The sequence below is a fragment of the Varroa destructor genome, unplaced genomic scaffold (genome assembly GCF_002443255.2).
Source record: "Varroa destructor unplaced genomic scaffold, Vdes_3.0 BEIS01000003.1, whole genome shotgun sequence".
Lineage (NCBI taxonomy): Eukaryota > Metazoa > Arthropoda > Arachnida > Mesostigmata > Varroidae > Varroa > Varroa destructor.
In genome coordinates this window covers 11964917-11992012 of record NW_019211456.1, presented here as the reverse complement: position 1 = coordinate 11992012, position 27096 = coordinate 11964917, and the positions used below count along the sequence as shown (strand labels likewise).

At 40.3% G+C, this 27096-nt stretch overlaps 1 protein-coding gene and 1 long non-coding RNA gene across 3 annotated transcripts in view; one reads left to right on the top strand and one right to left on the bottom strand.

Annotated features, from left to right (window-relative positions):
• The window catches only part of LOC111247755 (fibroblast growth factor 9-like), a 42950-nt gene that overhangs the window by 1128 nt on the left and 14726 nt on the right, over nucleotides 1-27096 (bottom strand). For both annotated transcript variants that reach the window (XM_022799074.2, XM_086984661.1), the window contains exon 2: nucleotides 7241-7344. In XM_022799074.2, coding sequence (XP_022654809.1) covers nucleotides 7241-7344 — 104 coding nt within the window. The remainder of the gene's footprint in view (nucleotides 1-7240; nucleotides 7345-27096) is intronic.
• LOC147756527 (uncharacterized) lies at nucleotides 1378-17780 on the top strand. The gene is made up of 4 exons (XR_015324529.1): nucleotides 1378-1562; nucleotides 3110-3192; nucleotides 16143-16298; nucleotides 16936-17780. It is a non-coding gene; the product is annotated as an uncharacterized LOC147756527 (long non-coding RNA).

Sequence of the window (27096 nt, the reverse complement as noted above, 5' to 3'; positions counted from 1 at the left end):
AACCAAGTAACTTCATGAATTTCTTTGATCTAATATTAAACCTAACATTGAATGAAACTCGAAATTAGTCTCGAGCAGGTTTTGATTAGCCACTACTAGAAGATCCGTTTGATGCCTGTTAGGCAGTACTGCCGTTTCACGTTCGGTGCAATAAAGCACTTCACAGCCCCAAAACCCTATCATATTTTATTCTCATACAGGAAGGCAGATCATTTCTTACACGTGCATACAGTGAACTATTTCAAATGGTCAGTGAAGACCCATAGTTATCACTGGTTCCAAGAACTGGTACTAACTCTGTCTGTAGGCAAACTATTGAATGAACGATTACTAAAACAATGAGGATTTTACACAAATATTATAGTAATGTCCGGCTTTCAATACACCACTAACGCATGTGTCGTAAAGAGGTTAGACAGAATCTTTAGGATGTCCCAACCGTAAACTGCAACGAATGTTTAAGAGTAATGCTCTCGGTACTAGTTTGTCTTGAAGAACGTAGGACCTTTAAGAGGAAGGACAAGAAAAGGTGGAGCTCAGCCGTTGCTCTGATTTATACAACAAATTGCAAGATGATCTCTCCATAGCTAGTCTATTGCAGCTACCGTTCTTTGAAGCGCCCTAACTGATAAAACTGTGGAATAATGTTTATACGAATACTTGGAAAATAACTGCAGATGTGTAAGACAAGACAAGCTGAGACGTGTAAAATAATTTTTTAGCTTACAAGTGGTACTTTGTTTTCTTCCAATTCCACTCTCTTCTGGAAGAGAACGCCCGCTGTTATGCGGGCTGGTGTACTGCGTGGTGTTATACAGTTCAGAAAAGATATGCAGAGTTGGAACACCGTAAAACTATAATAGATTTACCGTTTTTGAGTATTTATATACTTTTACAATCACTTCCAATTTGAATCTATTACAATAAGATGTTGCGTTAGCACGTTTCAAGCCTTTTCATATAAAAAATAAAGCTACAACAGGATCCTAGCATTTACAGTTTATGATTAAATTGTACTTCATGTTCCAATGAAGGTCGTAGTTGTTTGTACCAACTCCAGCTCAATTTCGAAAGTGGCTTTCCAAGATGCATTTTGTTAGTTTAGCATCGTATTCTCGGATGTGCATTTCCGAGTACGTGCTACCCTCTTCATGGCAACTATGATTGTCCGCCCATACCTATTCAGAGATGTCTGAGAAACGTCTACCAGCTTAACATATCTGGTAAGAGGAAAGGTCGCCGCCCTTACACGGCGTCAAAATGACTATTCAGCTTACGGCCTCAATACAGATAGCGCTTGTAAAGGAACTTTTCCAGGCGACGTAGTGGACCATAGATGGCATAGCTCTTATTTGACAAACAAGCAAGCGTGTCGTCTTTTATATGAGAAGGTTGTCATAAACGTTAACGGACAGTTCGCGCACGCTTTCCACTAGAGAATCATAAGTAGCACTGATATATGATGTCGTCAGTATACTTTGAAAATCGTCATTTTAGTAACATCCGTATAAACAACTGAAGCCTACGTGCACTTACATCACGCCGCAAAGTACGCATACTCTGTAAGTCAGCTAACCATCTTGTCGATCTTCAAAAGTACTAGAATCCAAGGTACACTCCAGTTACTATATATGTACGTTTTCAAAAAACACAGCATTTTTTCGAATCTATTATTTAAAATTGATACTGAATTTCCGAAGCTAGTTTCTTGCAAAGAATGTTGCTAGCGTATGAAGCTCTTCACGCGTTAAAGCCATCCAATTTTAGTGATGGCCTACTCTGTTCTCTTCACAGCAGGCTGACACCGAACCGCTTCGAAAACTTCTTTAATATTTTTAAAGCAAAGAAATATATGATCAGTTTTCATGGTTAGATGTGAAAGACTTCACCTAAAACATAATCCCAAAAGTACGTGAGACTGCTATGTAGAAGTTAACCGCAAAGGATGTGGCATAATTTTTTTTTGGTTCCGGATAAAAATAGCGATGCATCGTGCATCAAACCTACAGGTACTGCATACGCAAAAGTCTGGCACTATCTCCAGGTCTTGCCATTCGGATCTGATTCGGAGAGATTGTTTTTAAAAATCCTCCGAGAAGAAAACAGCCCAAGATGACACGCTAGCTAATAGTGAGCTCTTGACGTTTCTATTAACGTACGTGTCCGCAAAAACAATGCTAAAAGCGCTGCTTCCCGAATATGTAACTAAAAAAATATGTAAATGAAGAAAGAGATATAATTGACGTTCAGTAAGTTTTTCTATCTACGAATAACTAACTTAACTGGAAGCAGTTATTTTGGCCCTTAGGTTAGAAATGGAATCCAGTATGATATTTATGGTTAGCATCACGAATGTGCAAGCTTAATGCGCGTTAGGGTTTTGTCTAGTTGATACGTATTCAAGCTGCCTATACAGTCAGAGATTTCCGTTTAAATCGGTGCTGGCAACGGTGTCAGACTTGGGGTCTATTTCCAACGAACCGTAAGAAAAAGGTTTATCAAGTTGGTTCATGGGTCATCATAACGAAAAGCAGATCATAACGAAAGCTATCTAAACAGTAAGATTCTATGGAGCTCATTTTAGTACGGCTCATTTCTTACAGCTACTTGGGAAAACTATCGTTTTCCTGTTTGGTTACTTACTTACAATAACTATCTGTGTGACCCGGTTATCAAATATTTGATAATAAATAAATGGGACGGTGTTATCCTCTTTAAATGCATATTGACTCTGTTGAACCTCATCTGACTATAAAATGGATAGGATATCATAGCAGCAACGAAAATTTTATGACAGAAAATTTGTGTCCTCATTATCGCTTATCATTGCTACTGCCGTGGATTCTGACAACAGCAAAAGGTGGATCTCCGTATCGCTTAGTACCATCAAAGTCGACAAGATAATATTTATCATGCTACAGTCTATATACAGTCTTGCTCTTGTCGGCGCTTCTAAATATTCGGCCCAGTGAAACCGTGCACAATCCATTTCATGAGACGGTTATATCTTTGACTTACCTATAGATTAAACTCGTCAAACTTTACTGTTCTATTGTTTGGTCTATTCCTTGCGACTTGCATTATATTCTGGGCGCATCGTCTCCAAAAGGAGCTGGACGAGGGATCTCTGATCGAGCGTTCAACTCTGACCTTTCGCTGAACAAAAACGCGGGTCGCCTAAGCGTAAACTAGGTAGGTAAATTTAATTCTGTGATTTCATTATACTCTTACAATGAATACATTTCGCAGCTATATGCTTTAAGGTTTTACTAAATATTCAGATTTATGCTTCGCGGGCAGCGTTTAAGCTCATATAATAAGTTCATTATTTCATTTATTACAGCTGAATGCCGAATAGTAAGAGTTTATGAAAGTATTTTTAGTGGATAATATTCTTCCTGGATTTCTGGAGAACAAGTGTTTACTCAATCAGACGCTGCTTGAGATTAAGTTCTAAAAAATAATATAGAAATGTTATTAATATAACCTGTTTCTAGTTGAGGCTCTGCCCTCAATCGGAGCTGCAAATCATTTTTGGCTTCCATTTTCATATGCCGGTAGGAAACGCTATTGAAGTAAATAGAAAAAATTTACCCACAATATAAAAAAAAAAATACAAATTCAGGCGACTTGCAGTGTCTTCTTGGTGCAGCGGCACAGGCAACTTAGTCGTTCTGCCTCTAGTGCCCCGTATAAAGATTATACTTTACGGCCACACTCTGCGTACATTTATTCTGCCTCTCGTACTGCTGCTGTGCAATAGCTCGCTCATGTATGTATGCAGTTAATGTTCGCAGCCAGTGCGGGTTCACCCTATGTGTTAATGTGACTAACGCTAAACATACAAGGCTGGGTTGAAGCAGCTTTGCAGGTTAAAAACAATACGTCAAAGACGTCTTAGGTAAACTCTTTTTGGCCTCCTTAGATAAGGGTTTCCTTACTCATACTTTGCGTTACAGTTGTGATAGTTGACGACGCATTTCTCTGACAAAAATTCGGACCGTTGGAACATGAGTGGAAAGGAAGTGGACAAAGATCTCAATATATGTACATACACATGCACGCACGCACTCACAGGCGGTTGCCAAGGTCGAACAGGGCAATGCTTCGGATCCTCACTATGTTATATGAAGGTTGTATCCAGCCTATTGAAAGTCCCAACTCTTAGTTTGCGTCCTTAAAAATAAAGCATTGTGTTAATCGATGTCGATTCGGAGCGAGGAAATAAATGTACAAACATGTACCGTTCTTTCTCAGTGACCATAAAGGCTAGATAATTAGACTTCCGTTTTAAACTCTGACAACGCATTGGATTCTGTGATAGACTAGGCAGCTATACACATTTCCAATTATTCGCCTGTCTGTTCAGTCGCTGCTGAAGAAAGATTTGTAATCCTCGCTGGATCGACGGGATTCCCTAAAACCTCGTGTAATATAAACGATAAACATCTTAAGCTATCTGAATTCTCTGCAAATACCAGAGGAATCTGTATGCATTCGGAAGAACGAATATGGAATCGCCCACGTCCGCGTAAAATGGCTCAAGAATAAATTCTTCTGCATCCTGGCAGAAAAGAATAGCACAAAAAAAACCATTGACAAATTCTGCACTATTGACTCACTTTACGACCTTGAGGCTGAGCCTTACATGATCGGAATAGGGGTCATACGAGGTAGCGCATCCTACAGTGATATTAAAAACGGCCACGTCGTGACCATGACAAGTGGATACGCAGTTGTTCATGAGCCCTCGGCTCTACTGTCAGAAAAAGATATACGCATACATGCCACAATAGAAACGCAAGCCGATTCTATTGAGGCGACGAACGCCTTTGGTGGACGGTTCCATATCGTCCACCCGTGCTCATAAGGGCAGCTATGTATCGTGTTGACCAGGCCTAAACCTTACATGAGTTACGGACCCTAATTTCATTGCGTTTAGAATAGCTCAAACTCTGTATAGATCAAGCAGGGCGACAAGAGGCCGCTGCTAACTGACCTCTGAACAGTAGTCCTAAGAAAGTCGACGTTCTCACTGAACAGGCCGGCCTGGTACTCTCTCGTGTGTCCTAAATGACTCTTTCGGTGTGCTCCAATTCTTCCTGAGCGAAAGAAGGTAAACTCCTGGATGACAAAATCGGCCGATATTCGGTTTATGTAGTCGAGACGACTTAACAGCATCCATTAATTTATTGGTTCCTAAGATTGTATGTGTCTCGTTGATCGGCTAAATTGCCTGTGCACAAGGGCCGCCGATTTGAGCCCCTGGTCGTTCATACCGGAGAAAGCACATAAAACAAACTGATAAATTTCTTGTGATTTACTTCAGTGCACAGCGGAGCTGCGGTAGCTATGAGATAAGTCAGGTGACATGGCCCATTTGTGCATGTTATGAATATCTATATATGTTAAAGGTCAAACTACCGATAGATTTATGAGGAAGCAATCTTAAAGAAAAATAAACTTGACAGATAATAGCCGGACTATTGTATTTAGATGCTAGCTTTAATGAAGCACTGCCTATTACTAGCTTTCTAGATCCATCGAATATCTCCCTAATTCTAAACCAATTCAATTTCGCATTGGAATAATAATCTGACATCTCCTCATGTGAACATTCGACAATGATTCTAGCCAACGATTATTATTTAAAACTATATTATATTTGCTGCGCGGGATGCCGTTGTTATTTATGCATGCTATGTTTAGGCGTAAAGGTCTCTCTCTCTCTCTCTCTCTCTCCCTAGAAAGCGAAAAAATGACGCCTTATTATGTTCTATGAGGTGGGTTACTACTATTCCGACAAATTCGAGATTCTCTTCTCGGGTCCTTAATATCATTCACTAGATTGTTCAAACCATGAAGCGACAAGCCGAGCTTAAAGTGGATCACCATTTCCTACCACTTCACCTCGGTTCACGTTCAGCCTGATATCACGCGCTCTGATATCAGAGACAACGAGCGATGATGAAGGACCTCAGCGTACAGGATAGATACGAGTCGAATAAAAATGTCCGAAACAATTTTCGAGCTAGCTACGTATAGACTGAGTGACTCGAATACGACGTAACGTAACCCTCGTCTAAAAATAGGAAAATAAAGTAGATTTAGTTGTTGTGATCGTGCGGTGGGACTGTAACTGCTAACAAATCAAACTGTATTCCACCCAAAATGCAGCGTTCCATTCAATTGTTCCAAATTCAGCTTTCACTTGCGAGCTGTCACTTTTAGACGGACGTCTTTTTTGTCAGTGCACGATGAGCTCGATTTCAAAATCGTGGTCTTGGTGAGCCTTGTTTAAGGAAAAGCCTAACTTACAGATATCGCCCTGTAATAATATAGTTCTATAATGGCAGCAGAATATGCTATGGGTAGAATTCTAAATTAGTTCTGCAACGGCCTAGCTTATAAAGTTGTAGTTGCACAAATTAAAGTTAAATTTGTTTCATAACGGTTTCAGTCGATTCACTTGTAAATAATAAATTGTTTACCGCTAAGGCCTTTATTCTTTCTTCCATTAATTGCTTTTAGCAGCCTTTCGTTGGGTAGGTTAGAGTAAGCACTCCTTTCGCCGTCCGTCGTCGAAGAAAAATACAATCAGAAGGAAAATTTCATGCCGATTTCGATTGTTTATTTATCTAGCTATGTTTATCTACGCAGATGTAGCACACAAATCGATCAGATGACCCCTAAAAAACATAACAACAATTCGTTTTCATTGAAAGATACTATGGAAACAACCGAAAACGAAATACTGTGACGTTCTTTTTTTGAATCTATAACATTAACAGACCTGTTCTAAAAATTCAACGGTTCAAGTTCTGTTTGTTTTACTTGTTAATTTTTTTTTCACTGCGGTTAGTACTGATCAACTCTCTAATCCTTATAAATAGTAAATAGATTTACTCTAGATTGGAAATTCTCCAAGTTACAGTGAGATCAAGCACAGGTATGGGCTAGGGCCCACATTTCATGGGTCTGATGACATAAATGTCAAGGAAAAAAGCAACGGTCGACAATTTGAAAGATTTATAAGTACTTTTTTTTTCATTGTCTCATAAAGTGGTATTGAGATCTTTTTGGGGAAGCTGTGAACGTTAAGCAATCATTCCTGTTGAATGGTGGGTAGCTTTGTGTTGAAAATCCTAACCAGGGTTATGATTGTCCTCAGTAACATTATGCATTGGCACCATATAAGATACCGTTTGTTAGAGTTTATTCTACATCAATATTATCTTACCATTCCAATGAGACGTCCCTTGGCATCCATACAGAGAAAGCGTTTGGCTTTAACACCTCTGATACTGTACAGTCGGAGGGCAACCGGGTCCAGCTCGAGAATCGCTGCAATATGCATTACGTGAATTAAAAAATGCTATAAATTACAATTTATTCAGTCTTTGCTAACATCTTCTATGCTTCATTTAATTCGTTCATTATACTAGAGGTCGCTAGTAGTCACATCGAGATAAATGTATGACTGCTCGTCATAGGAATGTCCTCAATTTGCAAGAAAACGATGTGGAAGATTGACAGTACTAACCAGAACGCGTCTTTCTTCTCTAGCCTCGTTTTGTCTAACAAACAACAATGAATGTTTTACATATGCACGTTAGTATACACGTTAAGGCAGTACAACAATGCTGCTCCGAATCCGAAAGAAATTTAGGAGTTTAGAAAAACAGTCACAAAATTTGTGTTAAGTAACCATGTTACAGCTGCAGTAAATATAAACTCTTGCTAAATATATACGAAGCTGTAATAAGTTAGTTAGACCGACGATGCAATTTTTTAAGCACGCGATTTTTGCCATTGAGCAGAAATTAAAAGGCAGATTCACCTCCGAATAATGAATCCATTGTAACGAAACGAGTAGTAACAAAAACATCTATTTGCAGTTTAATCCTGGAATGAATATGGATACGGAAATTAGCTACCAATATATTCCGCTCAAAATGTACTCCATTTTACCATATATCCATACATAGATGCGATCGAATCCCTATGCAAAGTAGCATTGTCCTTATTCACACCGTGAAAATAATCGGTGTCCTACAGGCTACGTAGAGCGCCAACTGTCGTTTATATATATATATATATATATATATGAAAAGCGGTTGATGTACCAGAATTGTCAGGTGCGTCATTTATCTTCACTACGGCTCTCCATCTCGATCTGCAGCGTGCGCTACTTCATGGTCCCCCATCTTTTTTGCGCCTTTTCGACGTCATGACAAACCGGGTGGAGTGCTGCTGGATATATAAAGTGAGAATCGCTTTCCTAGAAAGAGATTTTCACAGAGCTTCGAATTGCAAAATGTCAGTCTTTGCAACTGACTGCCACGCAAACGGCCTTAACAAAGCAGAATGCCCAGCTCCTATTATGAAAAAGATTCAGGCTCTACAGTAGCTCTATGAACTGAATATGATGGCCAAACAAGACATAGAAGAGATTATATGACAAAACTGCATTTAAAAGGCGGTGAACCCCCCTAGCAACAAATCACCGATGTACCAATTTACTTCGAATTAATTCCGCTCGTTCGATTTACTGACGCCGCTTGAACAAGTTTTGCAATGGCTTATAGCTGTATTAAGTTTTTCGGTCTACTTTACCGTGCTTAGTATCGGTATCGAATGAAACCACAGCTTAACTCCCTGATGCCTGTCCAAATTCACGCCAATTCAATGTGCGCCAACTGAATGCCCCTTAAGAGAAGCGCTTCGGCTAAAAAGTGTGCGACTTCGCAGATTACGGGCGCAGGACGAACGCATACAGTGCTCCGCTTATGTGCACTGCATAGTACAACATGGGCCCGCGTCGTAACGGGGCAGTCTTCGGGGATATCTTAGGATACGCGCACCCTTATCTCTCGACGGGGGCAGTGGCGGATAGCGCAGTAAATCACGCCCTCAAGTGACATCTTCTCATTCTGTTTTTTGCTATTTTCGCATAGTGACACATAGGAGCGAATGATAGATGAAGAGACGGCGGGAGCTGGGAAACGAACGCAAGCGAATTCTTTACTTCTATGATGATATTTCGCATTTTTATTCGTCTTGATTCCTCTGTTCTCTTTGTGTGTCTTATTATGCCCCTCCGGGCGTCGGTTGACTGCTGATCGCATGTTCTTCCATTTGAAAAAACATTCATCGAATTACAGCGAGTATGCTGTACACCAAGTGACGTGCACCGTTCGCGCTGAGGTTAATGATGAGGCAGATCGACCGTTGATTGATGCGGCAGCTCTAGGCCTCTGTGTTAGCTTCCGAAGCGTGTGACACCCTCATTGTTTTGGTGCAGGATAAGACGAACCTCAACCGTCATGACGAACACATCCCGGGCGTCGTTGTGAGTAACGTAAAATTTTATATATGCTATTTCTCATGATGCTGCGTGCTATCGGAATTTACAATTATTTACTTTTTAGTAAAAGTAATTGAAGGACAGAGTAATTATAGCTAAATAAAAAAAGGCTCAGCGTGACTTATCCAGATTGGGTCCATCATGCCGTCTTTTGAACTGATGGGAATGTCGGTATCATTAATGATAAAACTGTTCAGGTTGTACCTCACGGTGAAGTCCTTAGGGAGAGACAAAACCGAAAGTGTATAAAATCTATTCTCATGAAGGACAAATCAGCAGCTTTTCACTAAATAACATAATGTACTGTAGTATTTTGCCTATTACATAGCACCAAACGGACGTCAAACTGGCTGCAGGAGAATCAGCGTTATTTAACACTGGTCTCTTCTTAACTAAACCAAGTACTATATATTCATTGTTACTTAACTTTCATCTTTGTAGCTCACTTGTCTCGCATATATCTTCTATATAAAATGCGCACTATCTAATGACGTTCGATTTTACTCAGATATGTAACGTTCAACCGTATCACTGGTTCGTGCTGACATACTTTTATGGCCTTTACCTTCAGGAGACCTGACAAATCGGTGGGTGGCCTGGTATGCTTGACTTATATGACCATTATCGTCGCGAGCTATTTAGATCGATGGAGCTAGATACAATTTGGCTAAAGTTAGGGTAGCGGTGGCGAGTTCATGGTAGCCACTGATGGGTCGGCTGATGTGAGCGGAAAAACTAGCACTTTTTAATGAAATTCAATCGAAAACATATGACCCGCGCGGTCCAATGCTGTTTAAATTTGCTTCACCGCTAGAAATGGCTACTAATCATGCAAGGTCATGTAGGACCTAATCAAATCATTTCAGCCCAGCAGAGGGTTTCAGCCCAAGTACTAGCTCATAATCTGACACACGCCGGCAAAAAGCAGCCAGAACCTAATCGGTACAGGATGCTCGGTGGCATCGTGTATCTATTATGTTTCACCTGTGGGAGCAAAAGCAGGGCTTTCTGCTTAAATCCTTCGCTTGGGAATACGTTTGTATAATTAGTAGATGGCGACCACTAAAGGACTTAATTCTTAATACGAGCAGCTATATTTGCGAATACGGTTACATTGTGTATGAGTATTATAATCAAGTCTTCAAGATATTGCGGTAACTACTCACAAGGTGCCTTATGGAAGGACATGTTCATCTATCGATCACTTCGCCCATAAAATTTGCCTAAACCACTAGATAGGTAGTACAAGGCACCTGAGAGAACGAGCTGTCTCCGATTAATGTAGAAGTAAGTGGTAAAAAGAACTAGAAATTAGAACCCAGTTTCTTGTTTTCTTTTTGTTATTATCCACCGTGACGTAATGATGAGTATTGCAGAGGCTGTATGTGGATCGTTAAGCCAGTATTTTGCAGAGTACAAAATGTGAAAAGCCTTCTTGCCATCAGGTACAGTAAGCTTATGTTTATACAATTACATGTTTTCCATACGTCGCAGTAATCTTTTAATTTTTAAACTACAAATATTTCCGGCGTTATGTCGTGTTCCAGAAAGTAAACAGACGACGTATTCTATTGGAAATAGTTCATTTGTAAGGGAAGATAGCTCATTTACATGCTTTCAACCATGATTGTCAACTATTAAAGAGAAAGGTTGTTTTGGCATTAACATTCACGGGAAACTATACTAACTTAAATTACCGATAAAGATATCATATGCGTTTTTGTTAGCCCTATTTTTGTAATGCCACATTTTAGGCTCAAGAGATATTCATAGGACACAGATTCCGTCAAACTTGCGGTGTTTCGCCCAGGTCGGTGTTGCAGTATCGATAGTATCATAGCAGAATGCTAGTCACCTGAGTTCTAGCGCAAAAATACGTGGCAAGAGAAATCGTAATACTTATCATCATTCAAGTATTCGACGCCGTTGTACCAGCGTTCCGTAACCGTTCGCGTGGCGAGAAACACAGACCGCATCAAAGGACACATGGCGCCATAATAGGCGGCCAACAAAAATCAACGAAAATGAAACCATATGAGATGCACTGACGACGCCGGGCTCGTCAAGCGTTATCTTTTCATCGCCTGTTTCTTTCTGTCTGTCGCCTGCTTCAGCTAGCAGAAGACAATGCAGCTAATAAGCAATAAGGCTCTGATTTTCCAAAAGATATCTGGCTGATTATCGACAGATCGCTCGACGCAGTCAGGCGGGTCTTGCGCGTGGCAGACGCAGAAGAAACACGAATAAAGAAAGTGGTCAGGACCATGAACGAATAGTAACACGGATCTCTACGCGCGTAACGTGCGTGCGTACGTTCAAGCTCAACCATGCAACATATAATTTTTAAATATTACATAGCAACATGTATTCAATTCGCTAGAGTATTTAGTTATATTAGGAATTGCATAGGTTTTTTTTTTTTTTTTTTTGAATATCCAACGTACAACAGCCCACTCTTCCAGTATTTAGCAGCTTTCCGTTCTAATAAAATCATTTCCACTAAACACGAAATTGAAGCTTTAGTAGGTAGTATAGAGTACTGAACGTAGTTAGTCTAAAAGTAATTTCCAACTAACCTTTATATATCATAAAATTCAGATAAACATCTCCTTTAGTTTTTGTAGTCACATTTTATAAGTTATTTAAAATTTTTTTTTAGGAATCGATTGCTAGAGTAGAACAAATATGGTATTCAAAATTGCATTTTCTTCTTCTTTGCATCCGCAGATACTGGCCCCGTCAGCCACAATGGCTATTTTTTAAACCACTAATATAAAATGTTGGACAACAGTTGGCCTAACCACCATAGTGTTCTTGTGTAACATAAGGGCTACGATTGCATCCCTGTTTCTTGCCTAAAAATATACAGTTACAGGAGGATTCAAGGAGGAAGAAATGTTTTCTCTCTTTTAAACAAGCATAATAATAATAGTAGGTGGTCTGTTTGGGTGGCGTATGGATAACATGGGCCCGCTGACCCCAAAAAGATGAGACAAATAGACACACATACAAACACATAGAAGCAGACAGAAAGAGCTGATAGATGCACCGGAGTACTATTGTTGATGCTGCTGCTGCTGGTGCCGCTGCCATACTACTGCAGGCAAAGGGTTGACAAAAGTGAAACCGGATGAGATCAGCGACAGCGACCGTCAGGGGGATCTGGTACGTTGTCGTTCACGATACCCTGCTAGCTAATAGTCGGAACAGAGATGTTCGAGGGGCCATCATTGTTCACTGCGGCCTTGAACGAATAATAGCCTATCTAGTGTTTGTATGAGTTGACAACAAAATGAACCATTATCTAATTGTCAACCCAAGACGATTAAAGTCAACTTAAATAGGCGATTAGCACGAGAACGTAACGTATTTTAACGTGAATAGCTGGAGTGTATCGGTAATGCACAAAGTGGTTCTACCATCGTGTACAAGATGACACTGTGGCCTTACCTCCTATTATAGCCATGTAACATCACTTACTAATTGGTCTCTCCGAGTCTTCATTTTAGAATAAATGTCAGCAACGAGCTTATTTTTTATAACCTACTACTGACTTTAATATTTTTTTCAGTCTATTTTAGATAGACTGATCGTACTACGATCGGAATTCGTACTCAACTCTTCAATGGCTACTGTTTAGTTCCGAGTCAAACGGCTGGATGTCCCGGTCCAATATTCAATGATATATAGTTGTCATAATGTGGACACTTCTCGTGATTTCAGTCAGTTTTTCATTAGGATACGCGGCATCTTTGAGTCTTACACGATCCTCTGATGTCTCATTTAGTCTGCGAGGAGTATCAGTTGCAGAAGGCAGCTACCGTAGCGATACCGCGAATCGGATGTCTTTCAGTCGGTTTTGCAATCGTACAATTCGTTTGAGATTACGCTCATTCAATGATTCAACTGGCAATTTATAAGGCCTCGCCGCGTCCGATAACTCCGACGTCTGTACTGTTACGTGGCTTTCTCTCGGCGGTGGAGGTGAAGGTTCTCTGCAGCAGATAGAGTACTTTGCGTTCTATACTTATAGAAAAAACGGAATGAAGTTCTAGCCGTAGCTTCATGTAATGCGTTCAGTCGAACCTCGCTAACGAACCAATGTCCAGTTGCAAGCCAGCATAGCGTACAGATGAATTATTGCAAATAAACATATTGTTAGTTTGTGGGCTAAACGTGCGTCTCCAAATGCCGCTCTGAAAAACCTATTTGAAACAATCGGGAGCATATGTTTGGCTTTGCTGTATCTGATTGGCACTTACCAAGCTGCCATTTTAGATTTATTCAGCAACTTCTACCGAGCCAATCATAAATGAGGTCATTTATTGTCCTGTCCATTGAGCCCACAATTTTAAATAGCCCAAAATTGAGACCAACTCAACGCACAACAAATCCGCTTATAAGCCTTTAGCTACACTTAATTGCAGAAAGCTGTATTTATTTCTTCTAATCTTTTATCAGTAATTTTTCATCTGGGAAATATGTGCTGCGTTCAAACGAATCCGCCAGCGGTTTTTCAGTGGGAAGTCTCTTGTGGATTTCGAAATTTTCAACTACTGGCCAGTAGTACTCCGCCGTTTTATCTGAACCAAGCGAATGCTGACCTGACGAGAAATTATCTTCACTAATTAACGAGGTACATTTATACTAATTGTAACAAGTCTAATTAACATACGTATGCATTAGTAAATCGCTACTCGTAATTGTTTGAGAGTCTTTGGAAAAGATGAGTACGAATTGTGGCGCCACCAGATATTTGCTGCAACGACGGCCTGATAGGCCAAACGGTCGCTATTCCCATCGACTATTGCGCACAGGATTATTTGGTGTTGTAGGTTTGAACGAACAGACTGGCCAAATAGTGTGCGCTACTACAGTCAGGCTCTGCCTCAAAAGACACTTATTTTGCTTAGGTGTGATTCGTCTCGGGGCTAGGAAGCGGAAAAAACACAGAACCCCCACTACTATGAACTAATGTGAAATATTAACAACGTATACCGAAGTTCAATGGGCTAATAACTAGACGACACTATGAAGGATAGCCAAGTATCGAACATCGTGTGAAACTGTCTGATTCAACGGAATCGTATTCTCAATACGTAGTTTAATTCTGGCAGATTGAAACACTATTTCAAAACAAGAGATCTGCCTCTGCCGGATCATAAAAAGCTTCTGTATAAAGTTCATGAAATAGTACCCTAGCCATCGAATTGGCTGCTGCATTGATTTGATAAACAGGAATAAGGGTTTTAGGTATGAAGGAGCGCTTCCGATTTTATCATTTCAAATAATGCAACCGGAGAGAAAAGCTCAGTGAAGTGCGGTTTTGTTGATGACATAAAGTAACTAGCTGAAAAAATCTAGAAATTTAGATCATTGAATGTTGCTCTGAAACAGCGGAGTCAATAAAAGTTGCGTAAGTTGATATACATGTCCGCACAACTCATATAACCAAACGATTAAACTAAAATTAAACTGTACAAGCATCATAAAGCATGAGCTTTATGACGATGTTTCAGAAAAAGAGAAACATACGTACGAACTGTATGTGTAAACTATGGGCCAAAAGTGTAATTTTTTAATGTCGCCTGAATCGATAAAAAACATGGCGTCACAGTCCCAGCACCTCATTCTTTCTCAACTCGTTCGATGCACCCTATTTCTAAATGGCAACAGGATAAGTTGGCTTAGCAAACGTTCCGGAATAAATTTCACCACGGATGTCAAGCGACGGACAACGCGCGTATAATAACGGTTGAAACAATTCGCCCACGTATCAGAATCGTCGTATAGATAGCTGCGGCTCTTTGCACTTGGGGCGATAATCTGTCGTCGCCATCGGCTACATCCCTACAGCTTGCCCGCGCTACTGTTGATTGAAATTGCGACGATGATGACGATGAACTAATAAACTCCTGCTTCAACAGTCTGATATGGCTCCATGCAGTCAAATTTAATGAATGTTCATGTAGTGGTCGAAGCTTGTTGAGATGACTGGGCCTCCGGGGTGACTCGGGTGCTCGCATTCGTTGCTAAAAAAGCACCGAAAAGACACTTTTGATCGGCGATCGTCGGCGCGCAATAAACGTACACAACGTCCAACTGTTAGATGTGTGTCGTATTTAATTTTAACCAGCTACGTTCGATATATATTATTTCTGGACCCATTTAAATTCTTGATATGGCAGGTGTTTAATGTAACAAAGTCAAAGGAGCATGTTTAATGAGGAAAGATTGGAAACTGTTTTATTATAAATGTACGGACAAAGTTGCTAAAGCAAAGCAACATCGTGGCTAATTGAAACATTGTTACTATACAGCATCCATAAACATCAGCTTTCGATTAAGGCAACACTCGGTTGAATTCTCAATTCAATCGCAAAATTTAAACAGAATTTCCAAACGAATCGATTTGTAGCTCGACAGAACGCTTTTGTTAACTTTTTTATTGCGCCTTTGCTCTGTTTTACCCTTCAAATCGTCGGCAGCTTTCAAGATTAAAGCTCGAAATACGCCCGTCTGGCTGGAGTTTACCTTCCAACTCTTTGACTGTAATTAAAAAAAAAAAAAAGATGCTTTTTTTTCATAGGCTTTACGAATACGTTGCAGCTTAAAACCTTAGATCGTTTTTTTACTATCAATAGAGAATAGCTACTCCTCAAGTAAGCCAATCGGCAACAGGATTTAATTGTAATTAGAGGTTATTTTACAAGAATCGGTGGAAATAATGGTCAAAGAAGGGACGTACTCATTTCTATGATGATCCTATTTTTAGAGAGGCGTTTTGGTTTACGATATCGGGCAAAAGGGTGCGTTGCCAGCTCTTCGTACGATATGCACCCTTCGATGCGGGAATTATCTGAGGTCACGAGACGAAGAAGGTTATCTGGATCAATGCAAGTACGCCGGCGAAATGCACTTACTTTAAAACGTAATTAATTTGTTAGTCGTTTATACGTTCCCTGCATACGGGTAAGCTCCTGAAATAACTTTACCCAGCGTCCTAAAGAAACTTCGGGTGGTTTTAAAATCAGAATCTGACCTGTGACTGACATACGCTTGTGTGATAACGGCTGAAATATTATTAGGACAATATACCTGTTGTCAATAGGCCGCAGAGTTTCTCGACCTTATAAAAAGAATAAACTTTTTGAGACACCACACAGTAGGGTTTACAACTGTTTTCGAATAGGAGAACCCAAAAAATTGCTGTAGGGTAAGCGTGCTCGATGGAAACTGCTCGATACAAACGTTCAATTTATGTTTTCTTTTTTTGACCACACCTATAATTCATAAATATAGTGATTGTCTTATGGATCATCGAGGAATGATTTCTTTCGTTTCGCGGTTGTATTGCTACGAGCGTTAACTTTCGAACTGTTTAATACATGTAATCAGTCTGTGTTAGTTAAAAACATTAGTCTAATAATTCCTACAATGAAGCGACCATCTGATCTAGTAAAGGTCGTTTTGTATCAACGATAAACACAGCATCCCTAATGTATTTAGGGGTAGTACCGAAAAAACTTTGATACTCTAATACTACTCTGTTGGACTTTCATTTCTAGGTGCGGACAGATCATTTGCCTGTTTGCTTACGAATATTTGGGCACAGATAACCATGCTTCAACCTTGTCTACCGATATCTTTTGCAACAATAAAGGTCGAAGATTTCTAACACCTTAGAACTTCACGACAAGCTAAAAGTTCGCCACCAACCCGTCTACGAACGTTCTGTCGTGATCGTTACCATCTCGAGATTAATAGTATTCTTTTTCATAGCTCCATGTGATATCGATACGATTGATGACACAAAGCATTCGTACCCCATCGCGAACCCACTCGTGGGGCAAACAAGCTCCACCGAAACTTCGTTCAACACAACGAGCTTCACGGCAACCGTGTTCCCGGCATCTACGATCAGTTTACATGCGTTTCAAAGCCACTCAAGCCTTTTGAACAACAGCTAGCGATACTGGTGCACGGCAGTATCATGGACGCTCAATGAAACGTATTTCAGTCGAAGCTTTAAGGTGGGAAGACACGAAGCTCCGGTTTCGATTTGGGCTCAGCAGGAGGGGGCGACAGCATGCGTAATCGATCCTTGCTTTCCGCAAATCGGTAGACACATAGGCATAGTCACGCACGCATAGATGCCATGCTAAACATGAAAAATACAAACACACCTTACGTGACAATGCCCTCATGCAGCTTCGAAGAGACCGTATAAAACACCCTCTGCGTAGCTTAACGGAAATCCACTTCATAAAAGTGAAGACCAATGCGGTAAATGGGAATGTTATTGGCACCGCTACGAATATGATTAATGCTTACCTGAGGCAGAAATACCATACAATACTTCTATGCTATATAAAATCTACAATGTACAATAGCGTCTTCATAAACATGGAATGAAAAGCTGTAATCAACAATTGGTATAATTACGTTTGTTTTTTAAGTATTTTGAATCTTCAATATATCGAATACTTTCCCTAGAATAACACCTAACCTGCCTAAAATAACACGAAATACCTAACTGAAACAAAAAAATCCTACTTTTCGAACTTCGATTCGATTAATTGCTACACATCTATTATATAGCTATAATTTTATATTTAAGTTTACGATTTTTTATTACATAAACCCATGAATAGGAACTTCAGGTCTATGCGATCTGCACGGCAAACCGTACCAATCTCGCGGCGTAATCTCCATAGCATGGTTAGACATGCTTAAACCTTGCTGTTTTACAGAGGCCTAAGAAAATGCGATAATTTTTAATCCTAAAATCGATTTGGCAGCCGCAAAGGTCACTGTGCATAGTCAAACGTTATAGGCATAGACGAAACAGATACGTAAATCACCATAAACAATTTCGTGTTATCGGAAACGTTTGTTGGAAATATGATACATATCTTTTGTTTCCAAGTTGATTTTGGTTTGGGAAATAATGTCTTACGTCCTCAAAACTATCAACTGCCTTTGTCCAATGAACCTGATATTATAATTATTTCGCTGCTCAAATCTATTACAAAAGCTTACTGAGAGATAAGTTTATAGCGATTTTTCTTATTGGCAGGGAAACCTCTTACCAATGCTAGATCGGATGGACAAGAACGCCAGTTGTACTGCAAGACTTCCTGGCAACTTCTAGTGTAGGATATGGAAATAGTTTTATTTTTTTCTTTAAACAAACACCAGCTTACTAAAATGTCTTAATGAGTATGTTGAATACCAAGTTAGAACGCTATAAGACTCAATTTTCGCTATTCAATAGTCCTAACATGCAAGCAGTTAGACGACACAGGTGGAGCGCAACAAAAGGTAGGACCAAAAATTCGCATTTAGCCCCATTACACAAAAGCAAGGGGTACACATATTTAATGTGAGGTTACCTCCTCCCCCCTTCCGCCTCTCACCTACTCATCAATTATGCCGGTAGTATCAATAATAACATAACCCTTCGATCATAATCGCGGTAGTAAAGTGCATGTTCTTCTGGGGCGCACAGAGACGTACCGTGCGAGGCAGTCAATGGCAGTGCCTTAACAGTGCCTGCTTGCCTACGGTGCGATAGGGCGGGTGTAGCGATATCGTATGGTACGTCTTAGACACATTTCCCAACGGAGAACTCTAATAGGCTTGCGTCGATGAATATACTGCCGAGGTTTAGCAAAAAAAGACTTTAATGCAAGCCATTGCAAACAATCTAGCGACGACCTATACGCGTACTCCATACGCACGTTATGCATATATATTGATTAACATATTAGATGCCTCCCGGTCAATGAATACAGGTGACGCGAGGTACGACGACTTCGTTTTAACCCCACGATCTTGAGGTGTAGATGCTTCACATAATGCTAGCAAACAATATCCAGTATGGACTGCGAATAGGATCATGCAATACAATGGTAACAAATAACGCCATGAGCAACGAAGATCACTTGCGAATCAGCTACCAACTGTGAGAAGTCTCGAATAAAAGCTCAATTGAATCCCTATTCAGATCGACTCCAAGGGAAACAAGGATTTCATTTACATTAATTTGAGCATTCAAGAGGATTTGACCATTCGATACACAGTTGAAGAAGTCTGGATGTTCCTTTCACTTAGATCATTACTGGTGACGTCTAGCCGCTACGCTCATTCTACTTAAGCAGGAACGAATTGTTTTGGATCTATAGAAGTGGACAGCTTGCGGTCACCGTAACTGAGCCTATTTACAACTAAATAGCACTAAGCAGATGAAAAAAAAAACGACAAAGTATAGCATTAAAAGGTTACATCGGCTTTAAATTCATCATCCATAGATTCATTCTATATATATTTTGTCACTCTCTGATAATCCTCTTCGGTGAAATATGAATCGGGCTAACTGATTTCCATTATTCCCGCTTCGAACGTTCTATGCTATTCCGATAAAAAGATGTGGCCCCTTTGACAGACCTGCCCAGTGCTATTGGCCTGTAAGACCTGTAAGAATAAAAGAGTAATCTGTCAAAAATTTTGTCTCTGTGGAAGTTGGAGGCCTGTGAAAACGACCTAATTCTACAAGCCAAACTTAAAATACGTTCGCTTTAGCGGAATGTCTTTCATCTGCCGTAAACGGACAAGACGTTACGACAAACACGCTGACGTCCCACTCTTCCGATAACGTATACACGTACATTTAAACAGTGCAAGAAACAAGTAAGATTTGTTCGTACAACTATCAGATAAAGCTTACTATTTTATCAACGCAGAAGAGATTGCAGGCAAACTTCGAAAATGGGAAGCAGCCATTGACTGTTGTGTAGCATAATTTTTCCGTCCGTAATTTTTATTGAACCTATCTGCTAAACTTTTTCCTGTGCAAAACTTCCCAGCAGTTGTCTTCCGCTGACATAGAAACAAACACCTACCAACTTGTTCGGTTCAATCTAGCCGGAAAGGATAATTCTCTTTAACCAAAACAATAGAGCATGAATTTCTAAGTCATTTCTTGCACTGGACCCTGGACGCGGCCTACGAATTCACGTGCACCGTCATCGCCGTCAGGTCCGTTATTAGAATAATAGACGCTCTATCGTTACGAGCATTATCAGCATCGCTACAAACATCGAATATGTTCCTGTTTGTTTGTATGTAGCGCTGCAGTATTAGACAGCTTGCAAATCGTAGAGCCTTCGTATGTAATAGCCGCTGTGTGGTGTTGTTTCAGGATGTCATAGGACAATTCCGTGAAAGGATTTCATCTTCTTTGCCCCTTCGTCTGCGCTCCACGGCCACGGCTACGGCTACGGCTAGCTCCCCAGGTTCCATGAGCTAAGCCCCGCGAATTTTAAGTCTGATTGAGCATTTACCACGAAGGACGTTAGCTGCTGCAGCAGCAGAAGCGGGACGACAATAACAAAATTTCTGCAGAAAAAGGTGTCGAAGACTGAGATGAAGACAAAATAAAGAGAGAGCAATGAACAAAGCATTACAACAATAGAAGAAAATTCGCTTTCTTTTTGTTCGAGTCATGAAATCCAATATCGAACGATTCGATCCCGAATTCGGATGAAAATATTACGATGAGAAAAAAGCACAAAAGCGAACATGAGGCGATATTTAGATGGCAACGAAAGCGTAGAGTGGTGAAGACATCAGCGTTCGGCACTCGTGTGACCTATAGTATGTTTAAAGTGGTATAAAGCATACACAGACAATAGAGAAAGAAGCAAGCTTCTTTCTAATATCAAACTTAAACAAGTAACCAGTATTTCTGAATAGCCAAACTGTTTATGTAACATTTAGAACACCGAATTCACAGAAGTTCCCACCTCAAATGGAAGACTTGCCTGCGACTTGTAGCAATTTCTTGATAGATGTATCACATGAGACGTGCGCTATGTTCAATAACGTCTCTACCTAACGAACCTTCTTCATAAACACCATTATATGTGTACTTCTATGTCGCACTCTATATCTAATTTACTATCGATAATACGGGCTTAGCTTGTATATCATCTGTTTATTAAATCGATTCTTGAAGTGTAGCAGTGAATGAGGTACCGATACTTGATCAGCCTTTCCAGCACGTGTCATACAAAGCGAATGAGCCCACGGTTTTTGCGCTAGGATACTGGCCAAGTTCATCCTAAGTGATTTGACAACACCGTCTTCAAGCAAGCAAAGCAGCTGAATGAATGCTGAAATGGAAGACTTACCATTCAGGGCATTATAATCGAATGCGACAATTGCCGTTTTCTATTAGAGTTTTTAAAGCAACTTGGGTAACTTGTAGCGAGACGTATAATAACCTATTCAGGGATCCCAAGGACTAGTAGAAGTTTGGTGAGGCGATATGTAATCGTGGCTTGCTAAAGGGGAGAGTATGACGACTGATTGAGGGAAATCACAGGCTTGCTAAGTTAATCCGAGTTACAATAGCTACAATCGAGCACGGTTAAAGTACAGAACTTACACACGTAGTTTTCGTGTTGACCCTATTGTGATTGTCACAGCGCTGAGCCCTGTGAAAAGGTCACGGCTCAGCGCTGGCATACTCAATTGTATGATGAAGGGGCATGGGGCCTAACTATTCAATAAGAAGGTAAAACTTGACCAGAACCAAACAAGAAAGTAAGGTCAAATGAGACCTGCAGAAATATCTTTTTTCCCGGTTTCAGTTATGGTCGGCCATTTTTGAGCAATATGTCGTATGTGCGTTTGCTGCTGGGTGTACGCCAGATGGCACGTAAACCGTCAACGTGTCTCTTAGTATAACTACCACTATAGGTATGGGAACAACTGACAAATAGGCGTGTGCCGCCTAAACGTGACGATCAGCGTTTGATCGTTCACCGTTGTGATCAAGCTTAGTTGACGTCACTAACCAAGCAAGCTGAAAGATTGACGTCGCCATCGAAACGCCACGGGGAGTCCTCCGTGACCTCAACTCAATGAGTGGAACGATTCCGCCCGGCTTTCGACCCGGAACTTGATGGGGCAAGCTCAAAGGAGCCCTTAGTTGCCGTCCCATGTAGCATAACGCAGCGTAATGTAGCATCCATAGCGTCACTGTATCGCTAGTTTATACGCGAACAGGGGACGATGATCAAAAGCGAGGTGTAACAGACAAGAGATCTTTTGGCGATGAGTAAGGAACGATGATAACTGATCAGTTTAGGCGTGGTGAAGAAATAAATAGGAGGTGATCTGGGGGAGATTGGTAACTGCAGTCAATACATTACCAAGCTATCAGTTCGTTGGACATTGTCAAGTGCAATGGGAATTTCCATTAGTTCATAATTGTCAAAGAAGAAATGAGTTATTGTTTATACCTGGGTGGATAAAAAAAAAAAACTTATTTATCTATAATTGTCAACTATCAGCCCGTTACTATTTTTCAAACGAATTGTGTTTTGTAATTATTTCTGTAGGGAATGCGACGTTACACGTATGGTTGAAGATGGCGGGCGCACATATCAGTGTTGTCTGAAGCATCAAATGGGTACAATGCGTTCGTCTCTTTGAGTTAATCTCTTTTTGTAGCGTCTGTGAAGACATAGGCGCGAAGTCCTTGTACTTCTACTACAATAGTGCAGCATTAGTTCTCTATTTGTGTGGCACCGAAACTAGTTTACTTCCTGTTACTCCTACCTACTCTAGCCCATATTGCACGCAGCAGCCACCGAAGTCAGTGACCGCTGACCATGTTAACCATTAGCCATAATGTTCTACTATGCACGAGATCGTAGTGATCGTAATATCCACACCGGGAAAGAGATTACCCGGAGATTCTCTCTTGACCATAACATGCAAGATACTACCTGTAGTGGCTGCCAATAAACGACTCATCAACGCGACAAATACTTACAATGACGGCAGTAACAACAGCGCATTTGATCGAAGTTAAGGCTGCGCCTACAACGGCCTCAGCCCATCGTAAACTCTATGCGCGGTATCAGCGGTAACAACAGCTTTTTCCTCATCTACACATAGTCGAAAGAACAATCTGAAAAAAGGACTTACAGATCTACATTACGTAGGCATCTAAGCATAAGAACATTGTTTTCTACAATTTTTAAAATACGCCTTACAAAACCTGTACCCCCGAAAACGTGCAGCATACGAAGGCTATAGATCGCTGCCGATAGATGTAAAGGCATTCTGTTGCCGTCATCGCACGATCTACAAGATTTCAGCCTTAGAAAAACGGCAAAAAAATAACTGAATGCGAATATATACAAGGGCGTTCTCCAACATTGAGTAGTTAACGTAGAGGGCTCCACCTAGTAATTCGTTACGCTAACTTTTTATTAAATGTGTCTGCATCGTGGTAATGGGCGTTTCCGGCTCGCGATATCGCCAATATCGATGCAGCTTGTACATGCGACCCAACTAGTGATATGCTAATGCCTTTTTAGCTCTAACTGTCTCGACAATCCACTGGCAATATTAAATCAATCACCATTTCAGTTTAACTTAATTAGGTAAATTGTTGTGGACGTATCTGTCCTTTATTGTTACGAAATTCAAGTTCACAGGCCTACGACGACGTTCGCTCATCCATATAGGGATAGACAGAGACGGATGCGAAGCCGCAATGCAGAGGTGACGATGGTAATGGTGCGGTGGCATGGCTTGTTATTCTAACCTTTTTCTATTGCAAATGAGAAACACAAAGTACGTATTGGCTAGAAAAAGGAATTGAACACCAACTAATTTTCCAATAACGACACCGGTCAACAACAACAACAACAACAAATTCGAAATTGTGCTATAGTTATTATGTTAAATATATGTTCTTGAGTGTCCTATGTTGTCGGCACCTATCTGAAGGCAACGTTCTCCGTAATAAGATGCTTATTTCGGCGGAACCCAAAGTAGCCGCCTTCAGTTCAACGCAGCTGCGCTACTGCGACGTTATGTACGAAATGCAAATGATATCGACTTTTCACAGTATATATACTAAGGCGAAATCTAGAATTTAGTCGTAAGTTGAATTTTTGTTGTCTCTGATTTTCGTACGTCGGTCTTCGTATGTAACACTTTTATTTGAGGACAGTTCCATCACATACGGGGCGGGCCTAGATGTCCAATGGTGCTCTACATGACGCAAGAGTACGTACACTTTATTTACTCGCTAGCCGTTGTGCCCTGTCTCGAATTACAGCAATGATGGCCAGCTGAGTTATATATTTTGAGCATTCAAACTCTATGAGCGACGTACAGAACGTCCTCGGTCACTCTGCCCCACGTCGGATTCTCTAACTCTGACTGTCTGTTCTATTCCAGAATTGGTTAGTAATAATATTTTATATATAATAATTTGACTTTGCCCGGTGTTTGATGACAGAACGTGTGAACATCTCTTAATTGCGTACGTACGATCAATTTCATTCAGGCCTCAAGATGAGCTGTCGTTCATTTTCATAGTCACATCTCGGTGTTGGTGAGAAAGGAGTGGAAATCACAACATTTTCTGCACGATGCCCAGGTTTATTCAGGAACTGCTTTGTTGAAATAGTAGTTTCAAATACTTTAACTAAACCTAGGTAAAAAGCATAAAATGTCACACGAATTAAATCGTCTGGAACCGATCATAAAAAACAGTGCTCTAAACTATCTACAGCTGGTTTATTTAACTTTATTAGTTATTCATCTTACGTAAACAAATCGTCGGAACTATTTATCTACTGATATAGTATCAAAAACTTGCCGTTCATTAGCTGAATGAATATAAAGTATGAAGCAGTATGGAAATCATCAAATAATTTATTAGCTTATATTGAAGTGATGTTATGGTATTATATGACATGATTTTATTTAGTTTTTTTATTGTTGCTTCATTTTTTATGTTCTTGATTATTTACATCTGATAATAATTTTTGCCAGCGTTAGAATTTAGATCAGTAGCACGGCATTACTTGTGGTTGCCATAGCAACGAACTTCGAAGGATGAGCGGAAACAACAAAAAACATTAGAAATGTATAATGCCAATTGTGTAACGACGCCCTGGGAATTGCGGATTTATTTGACGCAAAATATAAACACAACGGTAAAGCTTTTACTCAACACCTCAGCCATTTTGTATCGAGAACTCGTGCATAGTTCAGCGTGTTATCTAACTCTAACACTCGCTTGAAATTTCGACATCAGTAATTTGTACTAATGCCTTTCCGCTGCAAGATCTAAGGCACGTCATATAAGTACTATAATCGTCTTAAAGGCTGTGAATTAAATGAAAAAAGGCCAACGCTTGGCCGAGGATAGGTTCGATCGAATATGATCTAAGTTCGTACTCAACCGTCTAAAACCGGACCATAACATAATTGGTGTGACCTTAAATGTGATTTGAAATTATGATCCAATTTTTTATACTAAATATGAATTTATAAACTAACTGTATGTATATCCGCGTAGACTATGCATGCAGCTTGAATGAGAGGACACGTGTCTGCCTTAGACAAGGCATGCGCCGAAGGACGGCCCGTTTAACGTCATCGAATCGCATAGATCAACACATCGATCATCTCGGTACTTAGTGAATTAACTGACTATCTGATGTGTTCACCCTTCATCGATTTCAGGACCTAGTCCTATTGTGGTCGATCCGATTAGCCTTACGACACTCGGATACGCCAGTGCTTCTTCTATCCTATTGTACACTGTTGACCTACAGCCTATTTAAAACAACAGATAGAATTAAGCATGCCAGTTCAGAACAATGTTTTTTTCAGTCTGGCAGAAGCTAGATCGTTGACAGATTTGTGATTTCGATGCAGCTGCCGTTGAGATAGTCTGCTTGAGGCACATTAGTGTAAGGCAGTAATAATTTAAGCGAGCGGATTATTTGGTATTTGGCTAACGCCCCCATAAACGAACGTTCAACCTTTTTCTTTTACCGTACATTGATTCTCTAACCTCGTGTAGGCACTACCCGCTTATTCTAAGCCTTACGATACGATTATACAACTTTGATCAGAAGCGAGGTTAAAGGCCCCGCCAATCGCGAACTAAATTATTTGTAAGGGTTACCAGATACCATTGTCTAGTAAGTACGCGTGCATCGCTATGCGTGACTACACATTAGCTTCTGAGCACCAAAAAATCACTTACTCAGAACCTAACTCAGTCACTCGCTCACTAGGCAGAATCTTATACAGACTCAAACATTCTGTACAAGTGACGCGCATGAATGAAGTCTAAGTTCCAAGTATATAAATGCCGTTTAGATTTCCTTGCGAAGAATAGATGCGTATTGCATCAAAAAGGAACGAAATCTTATTCTATCTTAGCTAGCGTGACCTCTTGAGCTAATTATTGTTCATAGGATATCCTAGCAGTGGTTTGCACTAACTATGTAAGCAGATTGTTTGCGGTACGTCACGTAACTGCACAGTGACAATAACGAAAACGTACTAGTACGTCATCTGAAGTGTACTACCGTTTTGGGTTTTATATTATATCTATTTAAAGTTGTTTGGTCCACGCTTATCACGTTCATATCGACAAAAGCAGGCTTAAGCTTGCATAGTTTCCGTGCCAACAAATATAATTGTATGGCTGGTAATAATGATAGTTTCCATATATGCCCTGACCCTTGTTCAAGATCGCTGTTTGTATTCAGCACCGGCGGTTTTGTTTCTTTCGGGCGTTATTGCAAAGTAGCATCTCTAAACGAACGATGACATATTTATCGCTAGAAAAAATGTTCATGTATTTATAATAATAATCTCGAATGTGTATCATTTCC